The 25,229-nt window shown below is 45.3% G+C and overlaps 1 protein-coding gene across 1 annotated transcript in view; it reads left to right on the forward strand.

Moving 5' to 3' along the window:
• SNX27 (sorting nexin 27) overlaps positions 1–25,229 on the forward strand; it is a 75,992-nt gene that overhangs the window by 10,103 nt on the left and 40,660 nt on the right. Inside the window, exon 2 of the mRNA XM_004588897.3 lies at positions 19,306–19,537. Coding sequence (XP_004588954.1) covers positions 19,306–19,537 — 232 coding nt within the window. The remainder of the gene's footprint in view (positions 1–19,305; positions 19,538–25,229) is intronic.

Here is a 25,229-nt window from a genome sequence, read left to right on the forward strand (position 1 = left end):
CTACAAAATTAAAAGCGTTTGGAGGGTGTGTTGACACTGACCAGGTAGACAGTGCTTCAGCTTCAAAGGTAGCAGATTTCAGTCTCTGAAGCTGGTGTTGGGAAATGATTATAGTTGTTTTGCTGGTGACGGAATGAGGGATCCTCAGTAAAAGTATACGTAGGAGTAAAGTGAATTAGGGAAGGGAAAGTGGCCTGGCTGTTAGCATCTTCCTTTCCCAATTATTATTTTTTAAAATTAACCGGTTTTTTTTTTTTTTTTTTTTAAGATACATCTATTTTTGGGCCCGGCGACATGGCCTAATGGCTAAAGTCCTCGCCAGGATGGCTAAACACACCGGGATCCTATATGGGCGCCAGTTCTAATCCTGGCAGCTCCACTTCCTATCCAGCTCTCTGCTTGTGGCCTGGGAAAGCAGTTGAGGACAGCCTTGGGGCTCTGCACCCATGTGGGAGACCTGGAAGAAGTTCCTGAATCCTGGCTTCGGATCGGCACGGCACTGCTGTTGTGGCCGCTTGGGGAATGAATCATCGGACGGAAGATCTTTCTGTCTCTCCTCCTCTCTGTAAATCTGACTTTCCAATAAAAATAAAATAAATCTTAAAAAAAAAAAAAGATGCATCTATTTGAAGGTGACAGCAGAGAGGGCAAGAGACGTTTTCCATCCACTGGTTTACTCCCCAAATGTCCATAATAACTAGCACTAGGGTAGGGACCCAAGCACTCAGGCCATCCTCCGCTGCTTTTCCGGCCCATTTGCAGGGAGCTGGATAGGAAGTAGAGCAGCTAGAACACTAACTGGCACCAATATGCGTTGCCAGTATTGCAGGCAGTGGCCACAATGCTGACTCTTTTCTTTAGTAATTCTAAACATTCATTGTTAGCAATGGGAAGAAGTAACACATTGTCACATCCAGCCTTGTGTTCTTTTTGAATGGAACCATAGAGCTGCTTGTTATATGTCAATCAAATTTTTTTTTTTAAAGATTTTATTATTATTGGAAAGCCGGATATACAGAGAGGAGGAGAGACAGAGAGAAAGATCTTGCGTCCGATGATTCACTCCCCAAGTGAGCCGCAACGGGCCGATGCGCACCAATCCAATGCCGGGACCAGGAACCTCTTCCGGGTCTCCCATGCGGGTGCAGGGTCTCAAAGCTTTGGGCCGTCCTCGACTGCTTTCCCAGGCCACAAGCAGGGAGCTGGATGGGAAGTGGAGCTGCCGGGATTAGAACCGGCGCCCATATGGGATCCCGGGGCTTTCAAGGCGAGGAGTTTTAGCCGCTAGGCCACGGCGCTGGGCCCATCAATCAAATTTTTAAAGACAAGAATTGAACAAGTAAGAAAATCCTGTCAGGGCAAAGGAATTCAATATTGTGTATTTTTGAAGTTTTAGTGCCAGAAGTTTCTTTAAGACCTTATTGGTAGGTAATTCTTTGTCATTGGGCCTAATTTTTTGTGGGTCGATACGAAGTACTAGATCTAGTTTTTATGATATGAAATGTTCTAATTATGAAGTTTTTTATTTGTTTATTTTTATTTGAAAGGGTTACAGAGAGAAGGTTACATACACACAGAGGAGAAGAGAGTGAGATCTTTTATCCCTTGGTTCATTCCCAAATGGCTATAATAGCTAGCGCTGAACTGATTTGAAGCCAGGAGCTAGGAGTTTCTTCAAGTTCTCCCATGTGGGTGCAGGGGCCCAAAGACTTGAGCTATCATCTGCTGCTTTCCCAGGCCGTAAGCAGGGAACTGAATTCAAAGTGGAGCAGCCAGGACTTGAACTGGTACCCACATGGGATGCTGGTGCCAAAGGCGGAGGCTCAGCCTGTTATGCCATAGTGGCAACCCCTAAAAGGTTATTATTACAACTTACATGAAATGAAAACTTGCTTTTAAAAAAAACCATTTATTATTTATTGGAATGACAGAGTTAAGAAGGAGATAGAGATATTCTGTCATTTGGTTTGCTCCCCAAACAGTGGCTGGGGTTGGGCTGGTCCAAAGCCAGGAGCTAGGAGCCAGGAGCTTCTTTTGGGTCCTCCATGTGTATGCAGGGGCCCAAGTGCTTGGTTCATCTTCCACTGCTTTCCCAAGAGCAGCAGCTGGGTTAGAAATAGAACAGCAGGGACTCAAACCAGCAGCCATATGGGATGCCAGTGCTGCAGGTAGAAGCTGAGCTTGCTATGCCATAATACCAGCTCCAGAAAGTTTGCTTTTTAAATGTTAACTTTGTTTCTAATTTGCTTCCTTGAAATCAAAGTTTGTTTTCACAAATGAATGAAATCAACTTTAATTTTCTACACACTTAAGTGTGTAGATTTGCAGAGAGAAGGAGAGACAAAGATTGTTCATTCTCTGACTCACTCTCCAGCCACAACGGCCAGAGCTGAGCCAATCCAAAATTAGGAGCTCGCAGCCTCCTCTGGTCTCCCATGCAGGTGCAGTGTCACAAGGCCCTGGGCCATCCTCCACTGCTTTCCCAGGCCACAGGCAGGGAGCTGGATGGGAAGTGGAGCAGCCAGGACATGAACCAGTGCCCATATGGGATCCTGGTCATGGAGGGTGAGGATTTATTCACTGAGCCATTGTGCCAGGCCCCTATGTACAATATTAAAAAAAAAAAAAAGATTTATTTGAATGAATGAGCGAGTGTGTGCAAAAGAAAGAGACTCAAAAAGTAGTTGTTTGACCTGGTGGTTCACTCTCCAAATACCTGCAACATCCAGGGCTAAATCAGGCTGGAAGCCAGGCACCAAAAATTCCATTTGGATCTCCCATGTGCTCAAGTGCTTCTGCCACAACTGGTGCCTCCAGGTGTGTCAGCAGGAAGCTGGATCAGAAGTAGAATAGCTGGGACTTGAACGAGGCATTCCGAAATATAGTGCGGATGTCCTAAGCTGCACCACAGTGCCTGCTCTGTGTACAGTATGCTTGCTACTTCTGTATAGTGTATTAACGAAAACATGGGATAAAATTACAGAAGTATGTGAAAGAAAAGCATTGTGTGATAGCCTTAGTAGTTTTTTTTTATTCATTCAGAAACATTTTAATGAATGCTTAGTGTGTGACAAACATGGTTTTAGCCACTGTGGACAGAATGCTCTTTGCGTTAGGGAAGTTAAGATCTGGTGGGCAGTCTGGCAGATCAGTACTGGGAGGTGAAGCTGGAAGCTCAGGTTTGTCTGAAGTCCAGATGCCTTGAAGTCTCTCACTATAGCCCCCCTCCCTCCTAGACACAAGAGCAGTTCCTGCAAGCACCCATAGCACTTTTCTGCTCCAGTTTTCTAAACTAGTGCAAACAATTGCTTAGGAACCATGCACATCTTAACAGGAGTTCCCAGACAAAATATAGTTAAATTAGAAGGAGGGGTGGACATTTGTCACAGTGGTTAAGTTGCTGCCTGGGACACCTGCATTGCATACTGGAGTGCCTTGTTAGAGTCCCGGCTTCTTGCTAATACACACCCTGGGAGCAGTGGGTAATGGTCCGAGCACTTGGGTCCCTGTTTTTAAATTTTTTTAGTTTTTTAAATTTTTAAATTTTTTAAAATCTGCTTTTATTTGAAAGCAGATCTGATTTGCAGAGAGGAAAGACAGAAAGATCTTTCATCCACTGGTTCACTCCCCAAATGGCTGCAGTAGCTACAGCTAAACTAATCCAAAGCCAGGAGCTTCTTCTGGGTCTCCCATGCAGGGTCCCAAGGCTTTGGGCTACCTTCTGCTGCTTTTCCAGGCCACAGGAACGGAGTTGGATGGGAAGTGGTGCAACTGGGACACAAATTGGTGCCCATATGGGATCCTAGCAATTGCAAGGTGAAGATTTAGTCAATTGAACCATTATGCCGGGTCCTTAAAATATCTTAAAGTTGGGCCCAGCATGGTGACCTAGCTGCTAAAGTCCTCACCTTGCATGCGCCGGGATCCCATATGGGCACCAGTTCTAATCCCGGCAGCCCTGCTTCCCATCCAGCTCCCTGCTTGTGGCCTGGGAAAGCAGTCAAGGATGGCCCAAAGCTTTGGACCCTGCAGCCCTGTGGGAGACCTGGAAGAGCTCCTGGCCCCTGGCTTTGAATCTGTGCAGTTCTGGCAATTGTGGTCACGTAGGGAGTGAATCACCGGATGGAAGATCTTTCTCTTCCGTCCGATGATTCACTCCCCAAGTGAGCCGCAACGGGCCGGTGCGCGCCAATCCAATGCTGGGAACCAGGAACCTCTTCCGGGTCTCCCACGCGGGTGCAGGGTCCCAAAGCCTTGGGCTGTCCTCGACTGCTTTCCCAGGCCACAAGCAGGGAGCTGGATGGGAAGTGGAGCTGCCGGGATTAGAACCGGCGCCCATATGGGATCCCGGGGCTTTCAAGGCGAGGACTTTTAGCCACTAGGCCACGCCGCTTAAAGTTCTAATCTTTATTATACTTTTATTCTTAAATGAGAAATATGCTTCATTTATTTAGAAATAAAACTAGCTGAGTAGAATATATTTATATACTGACTACCTTGGAATTCTCTTATTTTGAGAGTCTTATCACTACTTCTTCCTGAGTTATAAACCCTTATTTCTTCTGGCTGTTAAGTATTAAGGTGGAAGAAGAGATGAGTGCTATTTGTATTTTTCCTGTCTTAAGCAGCATTCTTTGCAAATAGATTTGCCTCAGAAATAAAAATTCTCAATGATGGTAAGCAGCTTGTTTGACAAGTTAGTTATTTGTTTGTGCCTGTTTGGGAGCTCTGGGTGCTGATTCACATAGTTCTCAGTCTCTCACTCTGCCAAGGTCAAATGTTACTAATGTTCTCTTTGACCCAGTGTTAGCTGTCTGCATGTAGGGGCCAGTGTTGTGACACAGCGAGGTAATCTGACCCCTGCTTTGTTGGCATCTTATTGGAGCATAGGTTTGAGTCCTGGCTGCTCCGTTTTTCATCCAGTTCCCTGCTAATGCACTTGGGAGAGCAGCAGAGGATGGTTCAAGTACTTGAACCCCTGCCAGCCATGTTAGAGACCTGAGTAGAGTTCCAGGTTTTCTTAGTTTCAGCCATGGAATGCTAAAAGCGTTTGATTTGGTCTGTGATGAACCTTTTTTTTTCCCTCCTATGCTTACCAAAGATGAGGTAGTTTATTTTTAAAATTTGTTTTGTTTTTGGTTATTTATACTTTCATTTTTCTAGCAGAGACTAAAATGCCTGATTACATTAAAAGAATGTGACAGTGGTCTTAAAAATCAAGAAAAGAAAACATTGTAATTTGAGGACTGATTATTTTCTGCTTACTTTTATTTAGACAATGTCTTGGCTGGACAGTAATTACATGAAATCATGAGTGAAGTCTTTTTCATTTTGATTGGCGATCAGGGAAAGAAACAGGGGTAAGGGATAATTTAGTAAAATTGTTTTGTGGGTCTTCCTAAATGAAAAGAAAATACTATTTAGCTCTTTTAAAACTGGCATTTTTCTAATTTGAAGATTTCATATCCTGATTTTATGTCATGGTAGGAAATGGAATAGTTCACCCTGTCTTTTTACTTAGTAAGGAGTTGTGATAGTTCTGGTCTAATCAGGGAATTTAATGTTTGACAAATGTGGCTGGATCAACTGTTTTTTGAGATTATTTTCATCTTTAAGGAAACTTTTGAGGGGAGTGGGGAAGAAGAGATGAACAGAAAGAAAGAAATAAAGAGAACTATCCCCCGGCTCACTTTCCAGATGCCCACTGCAGCTGGAACCTCACGGGCAGCCATCAGTGCTGCCTCTCAAGGTCTGTGTTGTTCGGAAGCTGCAGTCAGAACCGGGCATCCAGTGCAGGCACCGTGGCGAGGGACAGCAGCGTGTCACCCAGTGTCTTAACTGCTTGGCTAATGTCTGACCCTCTCTTCATTGCTAATTTTAAAAGTCAATTTTTTTTGAGATTTATTTATTTTATTGGAAAGGCAGATGCACAGAGAGGAGGAGAGACAGAGAGGAAGACCCTCTATCTGATGAGTCAGTCCCCAAGTGAGCGCAACGGCTGGTGCTGCACCGATCAGAAGCCAGGAGCCAGGAGCTTCTTTCATGTCTCCCACACGGGTGCAGGGTCCCAAGGCTTTGGGCTGTCCTCAACTGCTTTCCCAGGCCACAGGCCGGGAGCTGATGGGAAGTTGAGCCAGCTGGAACACAAACCAGCACCCATAAGGGGTCCCGGCAGGTTAAAGGTGAGGACCTTAACCATTATGCTATCGCACCAGGTCCAAAAGTCAATTTTTTTAATTATAAAAATAATTAAGTATGTAGCAGAAAATTTGGAGACATAGAAAAGGGGGGGAAATGCCTATAATTTTTTTAAATTTAATTTTTGATGATGTTTACATAGTTAAATAGGGTGGAAAGGGTCCAAGATTAGGGAAAAATGGGTGATATCTTTGTTTCTGTATTTTATTTTCCTTCTTTCTGAATCTGGGGGAAAGGGAGAGACAAGGGGGAAAGCCACACCCAGCCTCTCAACCACTTCAGTACCTGTGGATGGGGAACAACCACTCGATGTCATCCCGAAGCCCCCGATGTGGAGCATGCCTCCAGGGTTCTATTCAGGTGGTTTCAGTAGTTCTGAAATGCTGTCGATCTTGCCCATGCAAGGATGAGGACATCCTTCCAAGGTCCGTTGGTTGACGCAGTCCACCTGTGAGTCTCCATTTGCTCAGATGTTTGCTGTCCTGCTTCACTGGGTGAGTTAATCAATTTCTTCTGCCCTCCTACCTCTGCTATGGTACCAGGTGTCTTCGGTAAGCTTCAATGGTCTGACCTATCTTCCATGTGCCTCTGGGTATGCCATCCACTGCTCCATCAGAGCCACTGAGGAAGTCCAGTTTTGACACATGCACTCCATTGTCAGACCACAGGTCCTACCACTCTCCCCATGGTTGGAGTAATGAGTCCAGCATTTTAGTTGGGAGGACCCCCAAAGAAATCTCATCAGAGGTCATCTCAGACCTGTCTCTTGTGTGTGCACCCACACACACTGGATCCCCTGCATGGAATCCAGTTTGTTCTCTCACCCACATCAGCCTGTGTTCACACTGGTGACTGCAATTGCTGAGTCAGATCTATCTCCAGCCCCATTTCTTACTGAAACCAGTGGGTGCTGTGGCCCAGCCCAACCCCGCCCTCAACACAGCAGCCCTCATGCACACCATCAGGAGCTGCAGCCCAGTCAGAGCGACCCCCAATAACCTCCAATGAACCGGAGCCCAACCCTGGTTTTAGTGTCTGCCAGCATGTACAGTGGACTGGTCTGGTCTGTCCAGCCTCCCATTCAGCTCTCATATACTAATTGGGCATTAAAGCCTAACTCATCCCAACCGACACCACCCTCCAGCTCACATCCATGCCAGTGGGTGCCACCACCTGTCCAGCCAGGACCTCCCTGAGTCCTTGGCCTCTCCCAACCCCCCATGCTCAGCAGTGGGAATTGCAGCCCATTTGTGGGATGCCCACAGTTTCCCTTCTGGGCCTACTCCTAGACCTGAATCTTGCACTCTCCAAGCGGTTCTTCAGTCTAGCTCAACAGGACCTGTCCCCTGTCCCAGCACTTGCAAGCTGATGCTGCAGCAAAGCCCAACCAGACTGGCCCATTCTGACTCATGCCTGCACCAGTGGGTGTAGTCAGTTAGCCCAGCCTAGCTCTCCTCAACCCAGTTCACATTCAGGCCAATAGGTTGTAGCCCTGCCCTGCCTGGTCTGCCCCCAGTGTTGGCTCTCACACTCAGCAGCAGGAGCAGTGGCCCAGGAGGGGAGTCCCCACAACTTCCCTACCAGGTTTGCACCCTACCCCCACCAAGTCTTATGTGTGCTGGTGGGCTCCATGGCCCAGTCCGGCGTGGTACATCTCGCCTTGGCATTTGCCAGTGGGTGCTGTTGCCTGGCCTGGTCTGCCCTCAGTTCCAACTCTCATGGTGGGTGCACTGCCCAATGTAGCCCAGGCAGTCCCCAGTCCTGGCCCTAATGTTTACTGACTGGCACTGTGGCCCAACTTGGCCTGACCTGCACCCTGTCCTGGGTTCTCAGATTTGCCAGTGGGTATTATGAACTGACCCAGCCTGGCCCACCCTCAAACCTGAGCCACACAGTATAATGCCTGTAATCTTAAATATTTTAAAAAGGATTTATTTTCATTTTTATTTGAAAGTAGAAAAGGAGATTTACAAAGAAAAGGAGAAACATATCTTTCATAAAGATATCTTTCTGTTTTTATTGGAAAGGCAGATTTACAGAGAGGAGAGACAGAGAAAGATCTTCCATCTGTTCGTTCACTCCCAAAGTAGCCCCAATGGCCAGAGCTAGACTGATACAAGGCAATGGGCGTCTTCTGGGCGTCACACCACAGACACAGGGTTTCAAGGCTTTGGACCATCTTTTACTGCTTTCCCAGGCCGCAAGCAGGGGGTTGGTTGGAAGTGGGCCTGCCAGGATTAGAATTGGCACCCATATGAGATCCCAGTGCATGTAGGACGAGGACTTTAGCCACTAGGCTACCAGGTTGGGCCCTCTATTTCTTGGAAGAGAAACCAAGAAGAGAGACCAAGATTACCCATGTGTGGGTTCATTCACCGAAAGTTCATAATAGCTGGATATGGGCCAGGCTGAAGCCAGGTGCCAGGAACTTAGGGTCTGCAATACGGGTGGCAAGGACCCACATAACCTGAATCATCATCAGCTGTTTCTCAGGATATGCATTAACTGGAAACTGGATTTGAAACAGGGTGGAATTTGAACATAGGCACTCTGATATGGGATATGGCATTCCAGCTGTGTCTTAACCACTGTGCCAGAGGCCTATCCTTGTTGACTTTGTGAGAGCAGAAATCTGAAAACAAATAATAACAAATATGTAGATGTTTAACTTCTTGTGTTTGGGATTATTTCATTTGTTTTTTCAGCATGTGCTTACAAGTGTCCTACGTGTTAGTGTGAAGTTCTTGCCCTGATGTAGCTCATATTTGGGTGATTTCATTAGGATACATTACATTGATGAAAGTGTAATTGGAAAGAATATGAGCATCTTAATGACTTTAGGTGCATGTTATTGGTGGAATTGTTTCACAGGATGATTTTTACCTATTTACAAAGCTATCATTTTGAATCCCAGGTGGTATGAAGTTGACATTAAAAGTAATTGGTATAATTTTCACTTTTTTGCTTGCATTCCTGCCAGTCATGTCGGAGACCCAGGTGAGCTCCAGGTTCCTGTCTTGGACCTGAGCTAGTCCTGGCTGTTGAGAGCGTTGGGGATGGAGCAGTGCATGAAAGATCTGCTTCCCTTCATGTCTCCCCATCTCTCTGTCAGTATGTCTTTCACATAAATAAAATGGAGTCTTAGAAAAAACACAAGTGTTTTTAAACTCCTCAGGTCATTCATTTTGTCTGGTTATGCTTCTTCCATTGACCACTTAGATGTTCTAGGACCTAAGACGTAGTCTTTTTGTTTCTGAAACACCATTCCAAAAAATTCTTGATATTTTGTAGTACAGAACAATAATGATGTTTAGGCTTCTTCAAGTTTTTCATCCTTGGTGTTCCTTGCTGTTGGGTGTCCGAATCACGTACTCTAGTAAGTAGTATGGCATCATTGCCCAGATGGCTAGTAAGAATATTGTCTGACTTGTTTGCCTAAAGTAGCAGGGAGGCGGAGTTCAGTGGAGCTGCAGCCTGAGCCAGTCACATAGTTTAATTGTGAAAAATAAAAAGGACAGAGTGCTGCTTTGCAGTAGAGTGCTATTTCACGAACTGGTATCTAAAAGAACAGTGAAACGACATCACAGTGATGTTGTGGGACAGTGAAGCAGTGAAGAATCACAAGGAATGTCTCTTCGGTTGTGCCCTGAATCTGGCTTTCTCATACTTGAGAGATCTGTATCTAAGGGAATGTGTTGCTGTATTAAAGTATCAAAATTGGCCCCAGTGCGGTGACCTAGCAGCTGGGGTCCTCACCTTGAACACTCCGGGATTGGTCCCCGTGGCCTTGCTTCCCATCCAGCTCCCTGCTTGTGGCCTGGAAAAGCAGTCAAGGATGGCCCAAAGCCTTGGGACCCTGCACCTGCATGGGAGACCCAGAAGAAGCTCCTGGCTCCTGGCTTCAGATCGACTTGGCTCCAACTGTTGCAGTCACTTGGGGAGTGAATCATCGGATAGAAGATCTTCCTCTCTGTCTCTGCTCCTCTCTGTATATCTGACTTTGCAGTAGAAATAAATGCATCTTTTTAAAAAAAGTTTCAAAATTACCTGTCATTTTATTCATTATAACCCAACTTTATTCTCACATTATGCCTTTTGAAATTTTTAAAAAATTATTTTTTATTTGCAAAACAGATCTTTTAGCTACCCAAAATTTTTGAAACTGAGCCAGGATGAAGCCAGAAGCCCAGAACTCAATCTTGGTCTCCTGTGTAGGTGGCAAGGATCCAAGTACTTTATTTATTTATTTTTATTGCAAAGTCAGATATATAGAGAGAGGAGGAGAGACAGAGAGGAAGATCTTCCATCTGGTGATTCACTCCTTAAGTGACTACAATGGCCGGTGCTGGTCCGATCCGACGCCAGGAGCCAGGAACTTCCTCCAGGTCTCCCACACAGGTGCAGGGTCCATAGGCTTTATGGGCTGTCCTCAACTGCTTTCTCAGGCCACAAGCAGGGAGCTGGATGGGAAGTGGGGCCACTGGCGCCCATATGGGATCCTGGCGCGTTCAAGGCGAGGACTTTAGCTGCTAGGCCACTGCGCTGGGCCCAACTCAAGTACTTTAAATCATTACCTGCTGCCACCCAGGGTGTGCAGGAGTAAAATGCTGGAACTGAAAGTAGAGCTGGGATTCCAACTGTGACACTGTTATGGAGACCAGACCAAAGCCAGGAGTGTCATTTGTCATTACTCCCACCTACATGTGGGTGTAGGGTCCCAGCTCTATGAGCCATCTTCCACTGCTTTTCCCATGCCGTTAACAGGGAGCCAGATTGGAAGTACAGCAATGGTACTCCAACCTGCACTCTTATGGGATGCTGGCATTGCGGGTGGTGGCTTTACGCGCTATACTAATGGCGCCAACTCTCTTTAATTAAAAATTTTCCCAATGTTACATTATTGGTCTGAACATATTTTCCTTGAAATACTTTTGTCAGAAGAAAATAACTGCAGTTTTTAAGTCTTAAAAAGCTAACAAATGGAATTTAGATTTCCTTAGAAACAAAATCTGAATTATATTTGTAATACAATATAAAGCATTAATGCAAAGTTTAGTGAATTTGACTTTGTTCCCTTTTACTGAGGCTTTCAAGTTCTTAAGAGAGATGTTGCTACTAAGTGGCTTAGCTTTATAACTGTTGCTGGAGTTTTTAACTATCCTGAGCTTGAAATACATGTCTTGTTGATAAGGCCTGGAAGAACAAAAGCCAAAGGAGTAGTAGGAGTTAGATCAGCTCTGGCTTTATTTTGTGTTCACTGCTTTAATGAAATAAGCTTTGAAGACCTGGAAGCATCCAAACTTTAGCTTATTTTCCCCATAGATATAGCGTGTGAAGGGGCAAGCACGTATTTCGTTCTTTATCCAGTTTCATATTGCAGATTCTTCTACGAGGATGTTTTGTAAAAATGTTGTCCATGACAGCAAAAGAATTCAGAGTAAACTCCACAAGTAAATCCGTGGTTATGCTCCTCCCACATGACAGACTCGTTCACAATCATACATTAGGATGTTGTGTACATTTTAGTTTTTTTAAAGATTTATTTATTTTTATTGCAAAGTCAGAGATACAGAGAGGAGAGTCAGAGAGGAAGATCTTCCATCCTATGATTCACTCCCCAAGTGACTGCAACAGTCCGTGCTGCGCCAATCCAAAGCCAGGAGCCAGGAACTTTTCTCCAGGTCTCCCACGTGGCTGCAGGGTCCCAATGCATCGGGCCGTCCTCGACTGCTTTCCCAGGCCACAAGCAGGGAGCTGGATAGGAAGTGGAGCTGCCGGGATCCCAGTGTGTTTAAGGCGAGGACTTTAGCGGCTAGGCCACTGCGCCAGGCCCCATTTTAATTTTTTTATATTTATTACAAAGTCAGATGTACAGAGAGGAGGAGAGACAGACAGGAAGATCTTCCGTCTGATGATTCCCCCAAGTGAGCGCAATGGCCGGTGCTGCGCCAATCCGAAGCCGGGTTCCAGAATCTTCTTTCCGGGTCTCCCACGCGGGTGCAGGGTCCCAATGCATTGGGCCGTCCTCGACTGCTTTCCCAGGCCACAAGCAGGGAGCTGGATGGGAAGTGGAGCTGCTGGGATTAGAACTGGCGCTCATATGGGATCCTGGTGCGTTCAAAGCGAGGACTTTAGCCGGTAGGCTACGCCGCCGGGCCCCCCATTTTAATTTTTAAATCCACTTTACTGAGGTTTAATTAGCAAGCAGATGTACACATGTAAGTGTAGAGTTTGCGTTTTGACAATAGTGTCTACCCATGTAGCTACTGTCAAGTCAAGATGCAGTGTTCTCTGTCACTTCAGCAGGTCCCCTTGTGCCCACCTTCATTTCATCCACAGCCCCGGCATCCAGACAACCACTGATCAGGTTTCTCCCAGGAGAGAAAGAAGCCCATTCTGTTTATTTTGGCACTCGAAGTGCACGGAACCAAATCAGTCAGACTCTTTTCTTTGTTTTCCTTAGTGTGTTTTTGTGGTTCATCCATGTTTTCATAGATAGGAGCAGTTTGTTCATCTTTTGCAGTAGAAATACTTCATTGCATGAACATGCCCCAGGTTGCGAATAGTACATTTCCTTAGACGTTGCAGCTCTTTTCTGTTTGGGACTGTAGTGAGTAAAGCTGTAGTGAGCATTTCAGCTGGAGTTGTTTGTATGGATGTGTTTCCATTTCTGCCAGAAAAACACCTGGAAGTGGAGTTGCTGCCTCATGTAAGAAGTGTGTATGGAGTCTTACAGGACACTGCTGACCTGTTTCTGTTTCTGTTTCTGTTTTCCTCAGCAGTGTTTGAGAATTCCAGTTCTTCCATATCCTTGGCAAAACTTGATGTTGCCAGTCTTTTTCCTATTGTTGTGGGCATGTGTAGCTATTGCATTTTAGTCTACAAAACTGAAAAAGATGTGTCTTGCTGCTTGCACTTGTAGGAATCTGTTGTGTAATTTTCATAAGCTGCCTCGTAGGGACTAGTTACTCTTTAATTGTTTTCTTGCATGTCATAGCAGATCAAAATAGTATTCTGCTTCCCAGAGAGTGGCTCCTTGCTCTGTGACTTAGAGTCATAGGCTTTATCGTATTGCCGTTCATACCTGGCTTTCCTTAGATACAGCCTCCTCCACAAGCTGTCTACGAAGCCTGATCACTCAGAGCATTTTCTTCTGCTTCTCAGAGTGTTTATGTTAGCTTTGCCATTTTCCAATCTGCCCTAGATTGATGGAAGTGTTATCTGAAGCCACTCCTATCAAATATCTGAAGTCATCTCCATTGGAGCCAAATATTAATTTTAGGGAAAAAGGGAATTTCATTAAAATTATGCCCTTTACTTTTGGTGGTGGGAGGCTAAGGTTTCTTTCTTTTTTAAATTTTGTTTTATTTTTTATGTTGCTTACATAGTTGACACAGATGCACACCCATGATGACCATTGATTAGGTTGGGAGAAGGTGGGTGGGGCAAATGCTTCCAGTTTTCCTTGTATCCCCCTTTTTTCCTCTATTCTGGGGTGGGGACGGAGGGAAGGGAGCAGGGCTGTTCCTAGCTACAAAACTACATCAGCACTTGGTGAATAGGGTATGTCTTCTTGATGTCATCTCAAAACTTTCATAGAAGAATGTTCCGAGGTTATTGCTTGAGTGGTTCTAAGGCATTGTTGGTTTTGTTACTCCAAAGTTGAGAAAAAAAATCCTTCCAGAGTCCTTTAGCTGACATGTCTCCCATAGGCATCTGGGTATGTCATTCACTGCATAGGCATCTGCAACTGAGGAGGCCCAGTCCTGACACAAGTATTCCAAGGCTGGACCATAAATCCTGTGATTTTCCCTGTGGCAGGATTTTTGAGTCTGGTGGTCCAGTTGGTGGGGTTGGGTGGTTTCCCAAGAAACCTTTCCTGGGATGATCCCAGACCTGACTCTTGTGTATGCCAGCCAGGATCTGGTGGGTTCTGGTTATAAAAATGTGTTTAAATCCTTTGTTTGGGGAGCAGTGTGGAATGCTAGGTGTTGCTGGGCAGTAGATACTTAGTGGTTCTCTGATGGGGTGGTCATTCCTGAGATTCCTTATGAATGTTGGGATTCCTCTTGTCATTTGTTGAGAGCTCAGTCATTTATTTTCAAATGAATTGTGACTGGATCATGTTACAAAGACAGAAAAAAAGGCAAGGGGAATTGGAGGTAGGAAGCATTTATATCATCAGGAAGACCAAAATACTAGCAGCCTGCTTGCTGGACTGAGACAAGTGCCAAAACCTAATAGCTACCACTTATTGAATGACCACCAGGTTGTAGCACTTTATCTCATTTTTGTTCTCATATCAGCGCCATTAGCTGTTGTTACCCTTGGCCACATTTTATGCAGGTTAGGGCATTGAGGTTTAGTGAGATTGAATAATTCACCTGAAAGCTCATGTGTTAAATGGCACAATTGGTATTCAAACCCAAGTCTGTTTGACTTGAAAACTCATGCTTTGAATCAGGTCTGCTGCTGAAAATGCCCTTACTGCAGAATTTGCATTTTGCATTCATTTATATCTTCAGAATTGTACCACACATCAGGTCACAGTAATGTGAGCCTGCTGTAGTAGCATTCTTGTGGGAGAGAGTATGTCATGTAAACATTTTTATGACTGTGAAGACCTCTTCATCCTTGGGAAGGACGGGCTCCTTTCCAAGTCAGGCATTTTGGGGGTTTTATTGCCCTTCTGTGATTCTCTCAAGAATGAAGGCATTTTCCTGTTTGTGTGAAGTTGTGGAATGCATAGCATTCTTTCTGTAGTGGAACCCGATAAACACTAGCAAATGTGTTTGGGAAATGGCACTAGAAGGAATGGGATATGGCACTGGAAGGAATTGCTTTGCTGTTCTTTCTTTCTTGTTCTTTCTTTTTTGTTCTATCAAATTTTGTGCCTCTTAATTAAGTGGCACATAAAATTGTATGTATTTCGGAGATGCAGTGTGATATTTTTGATACAGGTATTGTACACTGCATAATGTTTAAATCAGAGTGAACAAACTTCCTCAATAATTATTATTTATTTGTGGTAGAGAAAATGGTTTTCCTTTGTGAGGTATTTGGAATGATAGCTGATGTGCATGTGGTTTTTCCTAATGAAGAAGCAAAACCTCAGCAAACTCCTTGGTCCCCTGGTGCTCTGGACAACAGCCTTGCTAAAGTTTCTGAGGGCATCTTCAGTGCTTGTTTTTATCACTGACCCAGAGAACAATGTGTTTGACTTGGAAACTGAGAGTGAAGGTGGGTCTTGGAAGCAAGAATCCTTCATTTTTGGGGGAAATTTCACATTCCTTTTTGAAATTGATGAAAGTTATGTAAGCTCTCTACAAGACAAAAAAAAAAAACAACAAACATAATATGGCAACATGCCATTTTCAAGAACGAATTTTATAGGTACACCCACTGCCATGCTGATTGAGAGAGTGTGAGAAGTGGCACTAACATTGGCCCCGAAGGCCTCAGCCATTGTGGACTCTACTATTTTACATCATTCCAGTCACTTACCCATGAGATGTAACCTCCTGAAGTCTTAACTGAGAACCCCACCCACCCATCTCTTGTGGCCCCCACACCCTGCCCACCTACCAATCACCTGTTGGTCTGATACTCTCAGTCACCAGTCCCTTTGGCCTGCCCACAGCCCCTCCAGACAAATTCACCATGCCCCCCACACCTTCCAGGCTCACCTGGCTCTCCCCTGTCCACCTCCATCTTGCCCACTTTCCCTGCCCTGGCAGCCCCCCATCCTGCCACCATGGCAAGAAACATTTCCTTTGTTGTTCTCCCCGCCCCCCACTCCCGTTCCTACCATGCTGGAATAAAGGGCCTCCTGAGGACCTTAGAGGGTCTGGCATTTTGGCTTGCGGTAAACTTACTGTGAAAAAGAGGCCTTGGCTCTGGGAAATTAGCTGTATGTAGGAACTTAATTGTGTCTAAAACCTAACACAGACTACCCCAAATTTAAAATCCTGTAAGAGGGAAAAAATGAAGGAGATAAAGAGTAAGATTTGAGGGCCCGGCGGCGTGGCCTAGCGGCTAAAGTCCTCGCCTTGAACGCCCCGGGATCCCATATGGGCGCCGGTTCTAATCCCGGCAGCTACACTTCCCATCCAGCTCCCTGCTTGTGGCCTGGGAAAGCAGTCGAGGACGGCCCAAGGCTTTGGGATCCTGCACCCGCATGGGAGACCCTGAAGAGGTTCCAGGTTCCCAGCATCGGATCGGCGCGCACCGGCCGTTGCGGCTCACTTGGGGAGTGAAACACCGGACGGAAGATCTTCCTCTCTGTCTCTCCTCCTCTCTGTATATCCGGCTTTCCAATAAAAATAAAATCTTTATAAAAAAAAAAAAGTAAGATTTGAGCATCAGTTCTTTTTTTTTTATTATTTATTTTTATTATAAAGTCAGATATACAGAGAGGAGAGACAGAGAGGAAGATCTTCCATCGATGATTCACTCCCCAAGTGAGCCGCAACAGCCGGTGCTGCGCCGATCCGAAGCCGGGAGCCAGGAACTTCCTCCAGGTCTCCCATGTGAGTGCAGGATCCCAAAGCTTTGGGCCTTCCTTGACTGCTTTCCCAGGCCACAAGCAGGGAGCTGGATGGGAAATGGAGCTGCCGGGATTAGAACTGGCGCCCATATGGGATCCTGGTATGTTCAAGGTGAGGACTTTCGCTGCTAGGCCACGGCGCTGGGCCCAGCTGCTACTTTAGATATCAGTTCTTCTTTATCCAAAACCTCTGCATACAAAGTACTCCTGTTCCTTTTTACAGCTTCTGATGACAGTATTCAGATATTGTTCCAGGCAACTTATTTTTAAAAAAATTTTTTAAAAATCTATTTGAAAGGCAGAGTTACAGAGCGGGAGAGAGAAGGAAAACCAGAGTGAGGTCTTCCATCTGCTGGTTCACTCCCCAAAGGGCCTCAACAGGCTGGGCCAAGGAATCAGGAGTTTCATCTGAGTCTCCTATGTGGGTGGCAGGGCCCCAAGTACTTGGGCTGTCTTCCACTGCTGTCCCAGGTGCTTTAGTAGGGAGCTGAATTAAAAGTGTGGTAGCTCGGACGAGAATCAGCGCCCATATTGGGTTATAGTGTGGTGACTTAACCCATGTTGGCATAATGCTGGTCCCAAGTTACATGTTTTATTAACCCCCATAGCAATATAACTGGGTACTTAATGTGGAAAGCTGAGCTAAGAAAGGTTGAATAAGGTTCCCAGCTTCATGACTCAATGGCTAAAACCTCAATTTGCACATGCCAGGTTCCCACTTGGGCATCAGTTTGCATCCTGGTTGTTTCATTTGCCTTCCAGCTCCCTGCTGTGTCCTGGGAGAACAGTCGAGGATGGCCCAAAGCCTTGGGACCCTGCAGCCGCATGGGAGTCTGGGAAGACGCGCCTGGCTCTTGGCTTTAGATCAGCTCAGTTGCGGCTGTTGTGGCCATTTGGAGAGTGAATTAGTGGACAGGAGATCTTTCTATTTCTCCTTCCCTCTGTAAATCCGCCTATCTGACAGAAATAAATATATCTTCAAAACACACACAGCACGGTTAAATAACTTTAAGACCAATTCTGGTTCTAGTGGACAAGGTCGAGATTTGAACTCACATCAGTCTCATTTCAGAGAGGGTTCTAAAAGATACATTTTACCTGACTGCTGTGTGAACACAGGGGACTTTTTTTTTTTTTTTTAAATCTGATCTGATCTGATCTGAATTATGAGTCCCAGTTTCCATCACTTTCTTCTACAGGTAACCTGCTGTAAAATTTTACTGCATCCCCAGATTTGTAAGTTGTGTTTTCACATTGTGATTTGTCAAAAGTGCTGAATTCATAAGCTATGCCTTTAAAGCCAGAATCAGGCATGAGACTGAGTGTGAGATATCTGGCCCGAACTGTTTACATGAAGGGATGTTTTAGATGCCAGACCCCAACAATTACCATGAACTGAAAAGTTTATGGAAGACTTGTTAGTAAACTGGGCGTTGCTTTCAGGAAGGAAAAATCCTAATGATTTGGAACAGGACTGATAAAAGAATTTCACTCTGCAGGGTAAATAAGTTTTAGATGTAAAGTTGGTGAGAAGCCAGCCTGTGTATTTCCTGCCTGCGTGAGAGCCTCGGGGCGAGCCGTGAGGCTGGGCGCCTGCTGGCTCTGCTGAGGCGGTGCTGGGTCAGCGTTCTGGGACTATAATACAGTTTGCTGAATGGGGTTTGTGAGACTCAGCATCTTTCCTGAGAAAATTAACATTCTTCTAATCCTTGGACTCTGCCCTGTCTTAGCCTTTTACTTAGCAGTGAAACAGAAAGGAGAATGAATAGATTACACTAATACCTTAGGTGAATTTTTAAAAATTTTGCTGTTATTATTTGGACAGGCCCCACAGGCTTTGAGTTAGATGGTGAATATTAGTTGAAAAATAAGACTCCTGAGTTATTACTGAAGTGACTGGAGGCAAAGGCAGTTGGATCAGAGGAGGGAATTGCAGAGTGGTGGTAGCTTCCTTGTCTTTGGACAAAAACCATGGCTGAGGAAGCCAGTGTGTATTGAGGTGAATGTCATTGAAGTCCCTGATGTTCAAATCTGCTGTAAAAGAACCCTAAGCAGACTAATTTGAGGATTTGAGGATAGATTAGATGTGAAATGTAAAGGGATTATCTGGAGTCAAGACTGTTTTGGGCCTCTGGATATTTATAAATTAAGAAACTGCGTTTGGTGGATCTTCTTGTAGCCATTCCAGTACGGTCTGAAAGACGGAGGGTGCCGCTCAGCAGGGCTGTCCAAAGCCACTGCGCTGGTGTTGTCTCCACGCCTTGTTATGGGGAGGGGATTGGACTGTCTTCTGAGCTTTTCCACTCTGTCCTGTGCGGATAGGATCCCAGGGAGAGGAAGGGGAAGTCCTCTCACCTGCTTCCTGCTTTCTCCCCTGTTTCACAGTCCCAGTTTGGCGCCCCAGGGGCTATAGAAACCCAAGCAACTCTTCTTGAACCAAACTGCCTTTTAACTTTGTGGCTGATACTGTGTGGCACTGTCTGGGGGCAGGAGGGTGGAGAGACCAAGGTGTATGGACCCTTGTGGTTTATGGGATTGTCTTTTTCCCTTTTTCCCCCCAGGAACGGCGTGAATGTTGAGGGGGCGACACACAAGCAGGTGGTGGACCTGATCCGAGCAGGCGAGAAGGAGTTGATCTTGACAGTGCTGTCTGTCCCTCCTCATGAGGCAGATAACCTAGATCCCAGTGACGACTCGTTGGGACAATCATTTTATGATTACACAGAAAAGCAAGCAGTGCCCATATCGGTCCCCACATACAAACATGTGGAACAGAATGGTGAGAAGTTTGTGGTGAGTGTCAGCCCTTGATCCTCAAAATCTGGCTTTTGTTTCCCCAAGTCTGCCCATTATGACTCTGAGAGCGCTGGAATAGAAGACTGCAGCCTAGGTCAGTTTTCTTACCAGAAACATGGGTGTGCACAGCAGTAAGACATGGACCCTCATCTGTCACAGGAGATGGCCCGCAGTAATGAACTGTCCAATTTCTGCTGAAGAACACTTCCTCTTTTTTTTTTTTTTTTTGACCAGTTCCATTTTATTCCCAGTTTTCAGGTTTGCACCCTGGTCCGTGATAGACGTATGAGTTTTGTTTGTTTCTTTGTTTGCTGCTGCTTTCATTGGTTGTTCTCTTTGGTGATTGTAGTCTCTCATTTATTGCTGACTCCGAAGTTATAAATCAAGATAAAAATGTGGGCAGTACAAAAGTTTGTCCAATTTTAGAACCTTTATCTTCCTCCACTCCTCTCCTGTTGTTTTTCATGTTCTTTCTTCTTTTTTTTTTTTCCATTATTATTTTGTGATACAGTTCCATAGGCTCTGGGGATTTCCCTTACCCCAAATCCCTTCCCCTGACTGATTTTCCTCCTATGATTACAATAGTATATTCCTTCCTAAATGGTCATAAGTCCATCATTCTGCTATTTAAGTGTATCCTGACATTGACGGACATGCACAGTAGCAGAGAGTCCAGCATCCTCTTGTCAAGGTATATTTAACAGTTTCATTGGAAGCCCATCTTTGATTTGGAAGTAGAGATGCATACTGCATTGTATCTTCACATCTGGATATAATAGTCTGTATTGCAAAGTTACTATATGAAAATGAAAAGCCATAAAATAAAATCAATCTTTTTCACTTTCTTTAGAGCTCTGTTTACATGTTAAACTATGATTTTTCTTGAGATCCTAGTTATATTCCCAATATAATTCCCGAGTCATTTTATACATTTTCAGTCTGTTGCTATTATAGATGCTGCACAAAAGCCCATCTCAGGTACCTTCCTTTGTTCTTCAAAACCCAATTTCTGCTGCTGACCAATCTACTTTTCTCTTTTTTTTTTTTTTAATATTTATTTTATTTTATTACAAAGTCAGATATACAGAGAGGAGGAAAGACAGGAAGATCTTCCTTCTGATGATTCACTCCCGAAGTGAGCCGCAACGGCAGGTGCTGCGCCGATCCGAAGCCGGGAACCAGTAACCTTCTCCAGGTCTCCTACGTGGGTGCAGGGTGCATTGGGCCGTCCTCAACTGCTTTCCCAGGCCACAAGCAGGGAGCTGGATGGGAAGTGGAGCTGCTGGGATTAGAACCGGCGCCCATATGGGATCCCGGGGCGTTCAAGGAGAGGACTTTAGCTGCTAGGCCACGCCGCCGGGCCCTCTCTTTTTTTTTAAAATTTTTTCAAAGATTTATTTAGTTTTGTTACAAAGTCAGATATACAGAGAGGAGGAGAGAGAGAGAGGAAGATCTTCCATCCGATGATTCACTACCCAAGTGAGCCGCAACGGCCGGTGCTGCGCCGATCCGAAGCCAGGAGCCAGGAACCTCTTCTGGCTCTCCCACACAGGTGCAGGGTCCCAATGCATTGGGCCGTCCTTAACTGCTTTCCCAGGCCACAAGCAGGGAGCTGGATGGGAAGTGGAGCTGCTGGGATTAGAACTGGCGCCCATATGGGATCCCGGGGTGTTCAAGATGAGGATTTTAGCTGCTAGGCCACAGCGCCGGGCCCTTTTTAAAATTTTTATTTGAAAGGTAGAGTTAGTTAAGGAGACCCTGAGAGAGAGATATCTTCCATCCCCTGGTTCACTCCTCAAATGGCCACAGTGGCTGGAGTCGAGCTAATCCAAAACAAGAAACCAGGAGCTTCTTCCAGGTCTCCCATGTGGGTACTGGGACCCAAAGACTTGAACACTTTCCCAGGTGCATCGCAGGGAGCAGGGTCAGAAGTGGAGCGGCCAGGATGTGGATTGGCACCCATGTGCGATGCTGGTGCCGCAGGCTAACACTTGATCTGCTGTGCTATGCTGCCTGTCCTTACCCAATGCTCTTTAAAAAAAACAAAACAAAATTTTTTTTGTTGTTGTTGAAAAGGCAGAGTGGCAGAGAAACAGGGATCTTTTATCAGCTGGTTCACTCTCCAGATGCTGGTAATAACCAGAACTAGGTCAGACTGAAGCCAGAAACAGGACCATACCTGCTACTCCAGCTATGTTTTCCACATGAGTGGAAGTAACCCAAGTATTGGGTCATCATCTGCTACCTTCCCAGATTCATTAGCAGGAAACTGGATTAGAAGGGGAGCAGCCAGAACTTGAACCAGCACATGGATATGGGATGTCAGTGCTGCAAGCTACAGTGTAATGTGCCATGCCACAATGCTGGCCTCAGTCTACTTAATTTTTCTCTTGGTTACAGCATGCTTTATTTGCCTTACTTATCATTTTTAGAAAATGGAGTGGGTACTGTTTATAGTCAATAGGGTTTTGTTTTTAACTTTTTTTGTTTGGAAGAGCAGCTGAGACAGAGCTCTTCCATTCACTGATTCACTTTCTCAAATGGTTGCAATTGCCAGGGATAGTCAGGCCAAAACCTGGAATTCTGTCTGAGTCCCCCATGTGGCTGATAAGGCTCCTTGCTTAAAACTTCCTCCTCTGGGGCCTGGTGGCGTGGCCTAGCGGCTAAAGTCCTCGCCTTGAATGCCCTGGGATCCCATATGGGCGCCGGTTCTAATCCTGGCAGCTCCACTTCCCATCCAGCTCCCTGCTTGTGGCCTGGGAAAGCAGTTGAGGACGGCCCAATGCATTGGGATCCTGCACCTGTGTGGGAGACCTGGAAGAGGTTCCTGGTTCCCAGCATCAGATCGGCGCAGCACCGGCCCGTTGCGGCTCACTTGGGGAGTGAATCATCAGAAGGAAGATCTTCCTGTCTGTCTCTCCTCCTCTCTGTATATCTGACTTTGTAATAAAATAAATAAAATCTTTAAAAATAAATCAAAAACAAATAAACAAAAAAAAAAAAACTTCCTCTGCTTTCCCAGACACATTGGCAGGAAGCTGGATCCTAAGCAGAGTGGCAGGACTCCAACTAGGGTTGAGATAATAGGATGCCAGTGTTGCCAGCAACAGCTTAATCCATGGCAACACAGCTCTAGCCCTTAAAGAAGCTGATCTGCTATTTAAAGTTTGTAATCTTTGAAACTGGGATTGCCCGCTGGATAAAAACAGCCCTAGATATTTATGGTGAGTTCTCTTTAGTGGACAGATACTTAGAAAAGCAATGGAGCTAGGAAAGTTATGAAGCGATCAAATGTTGTTTCTCTGCATCTATAAGCTACCTGGGGAAAATAGTACAAAGGCTTTATGCCAGCCAGTGGATTCTAAAGATATTCCATCATGATTGGAGTGGCAAGATCGGCAGCAATACAGAATTGTTGAACTATCAAAACCACATGAGCAGGACTCTCGGAGCACGCCCCACATCAGGGACCCTAGGATGGTGGGAAGGCTGGGTGTGGCTTCTCCCCTTATCTCTCCCCTCCTCAGATATAGGAAGGAAAAAGAAAATGTCAAAACAGTGGTCTCACCCACTTTCCTCTAGACCTTAAACCTTTACACCTAGTCAACTATGTAAAAATTATCAAAAATACTGTCTGACATTGTATGTACCAACAGTGTCAGGGTACAATTAAATAAGAGACCGATAGAAATATGATTCCTTATGAAGGACTACACCATTGTAGTAAAATGGAGAAAATCTGTTGAGGGGCTAGGAGTTTGGGGGGGAAACCCAGCCTATACGAAATTGTACCACGTAATTCAAAATTCAAAATAAAGATATATTAAATTTTAAAAAATTAATGAAAAAAAAAAATGAAAATGAGAGAAGAGACCAAATGTTGTTTCTCTGCATCTGTAACTACCTGGAGAAAATGGTATAAAGGCTTTATGTTAGCATGCTCTCTGTATTCAAAGAATCCCATATAAATTGAGAAGTTTTATGTTCCAAAAGTGCTGACTGTGCATCATAAGGCAAATTAAGAAGTTGAAATTAAGCTCAGGTTCTAAAAGTAGAGCAGATTAGATGTTGAGGCCTTTTGGGAGTTACCCAAGACCTTGGGAACTCCTGTAGATTTCAGGAAGAAATGAGATGCCTGACTGTCCTTTAAAGATGAGTCTGACTGTCTGAGAGTGACTCACTCACCTGCACTGACATTCACCCACATCAAGTGCTCTCCTCCGGTCCTCTTCCTCCCCCACTGCCTGTCAGTACCCAGGCTGCTTGCTTGCTCGCTGCTTTTCTTTCTTTTTTCTTTTCTTTTTTAAAAAATTTTTATTTATTAGTATTGGAAAGCCAGATATACAGAGAGGAGGAAAGAGAGAGAGGAAGATCTCCCATCCGATGATTCACTCCCCAAGTGAGCCGCAACAGCCGGTGCTGCGCCGATCCGAAGCCAGGAGCCAGGAACCTCTTCTAGGTCTCCCACTCTCCCACGTGGGTGCAGGGTCTCAATGCATTGGGCCGTCCTTAACTGCTTTCCCAGGCCACAAGCAGGGAGCTGGATGGAAGGTGGAGCTGCCGGGATTAGAACCGACCCCATATGGGATCCCGGGGCGTTCAAAGTGAGGACTTAACCATTATGCTATCGTGTCAGGCCCATCTTTTTGATTTATTTATTTTTATTTACAGGGAGGCGAGACAGAGAAAGATCTTCCATCTGCTGGTTCACTCCCCAAGTGGCCACAACAGCTGAAGCTGAACCAATCCAAAGCCAGGAACTAGAAACTCACTTCTGGATTTAGACCTTGAGCTGTGACTTCATTCCCCTCCCCAGCCCCATCTGCTTTCTTTCACTGTTTTGCCTTTTCTGGAATGTCAAAGAAATGGTATCCTAGGAAATTCCCTCTTCCATGTTTGCCTTTATTCAGTTAGTAAAGTTCTTTAAGACAAGCACACATTATTGCCTATCTCAGTAACTTCTGCTCTTGTGGCATATATTGAGTTAAATTGCTGGTTGTCGTTCTGGCATCCCATATTGGAGCACTGGTTTGAGTCCTGCCTACCCTGTTTCCTATTCAACTCCTTGTTATTGTGCATGACAAGGCCATGAAAGATGGCTCAAGTGTTTGGGCCCCACTGCCCAGGTCAGGGATCAGAGTTAGAGTTTCAGCTTCAGGCCTGGTGCAATAGCCTAGCAGCTAAAGTCCTCACCTTGCACACACTGGGATCCCATATGGGCACTAGTTCTAATCCCAGCTGCCCCACTGCCCATCCAGTTCCCTGCTTGTGGCCTGGAAAAGCAGTGGGGGATGGTCCAAAGCCTTAGGATCCTGTATCCGTGTGGGAGACCCAGAAGAGGCTCTTTGGCTCCTGGCTTCAGATTGGTGCAGCTCTAGCTGTTGCGACTGCTTGGGGAGTGATTCAAGAGTGGAAGATCTTACTCTGTCTCTCCTCCTCTTTGTATATCTGACTTTCCAATGAAAATAAAAGAAATCTTAAAAAAGGAGTTTCAGGTTCCCTCACCACCCACACTGGTGACCCTGGGATGGGTGGGAGGCTGGGTGGGACTTCTCCCTTTATCTACCCACTTTCCTGCAGCCCTTGACCCTCTGTGCCCTGATCAACTATTTAATGATCATCAAAAATTTTTTAAAAAATAATTTTTATTTGGGCCCGGCGGCGTGGCCTAGCGGCTAAAAGTCCTCGC

Source organism: Ochotona princeps, chromosome 2, assembly GCF_030435755.1.
Source record: "Ochotona princeps isolate mOchPri1 chromosome 2, mOchPri1.hap1, whole genome shotgun sequence".
Lineage (NCBI taxonomy): Eukaryota > Metazoa > Chordata > Mammalia > Lagomorpha > Ochotonidae > Ochotona > Ochotona princeps.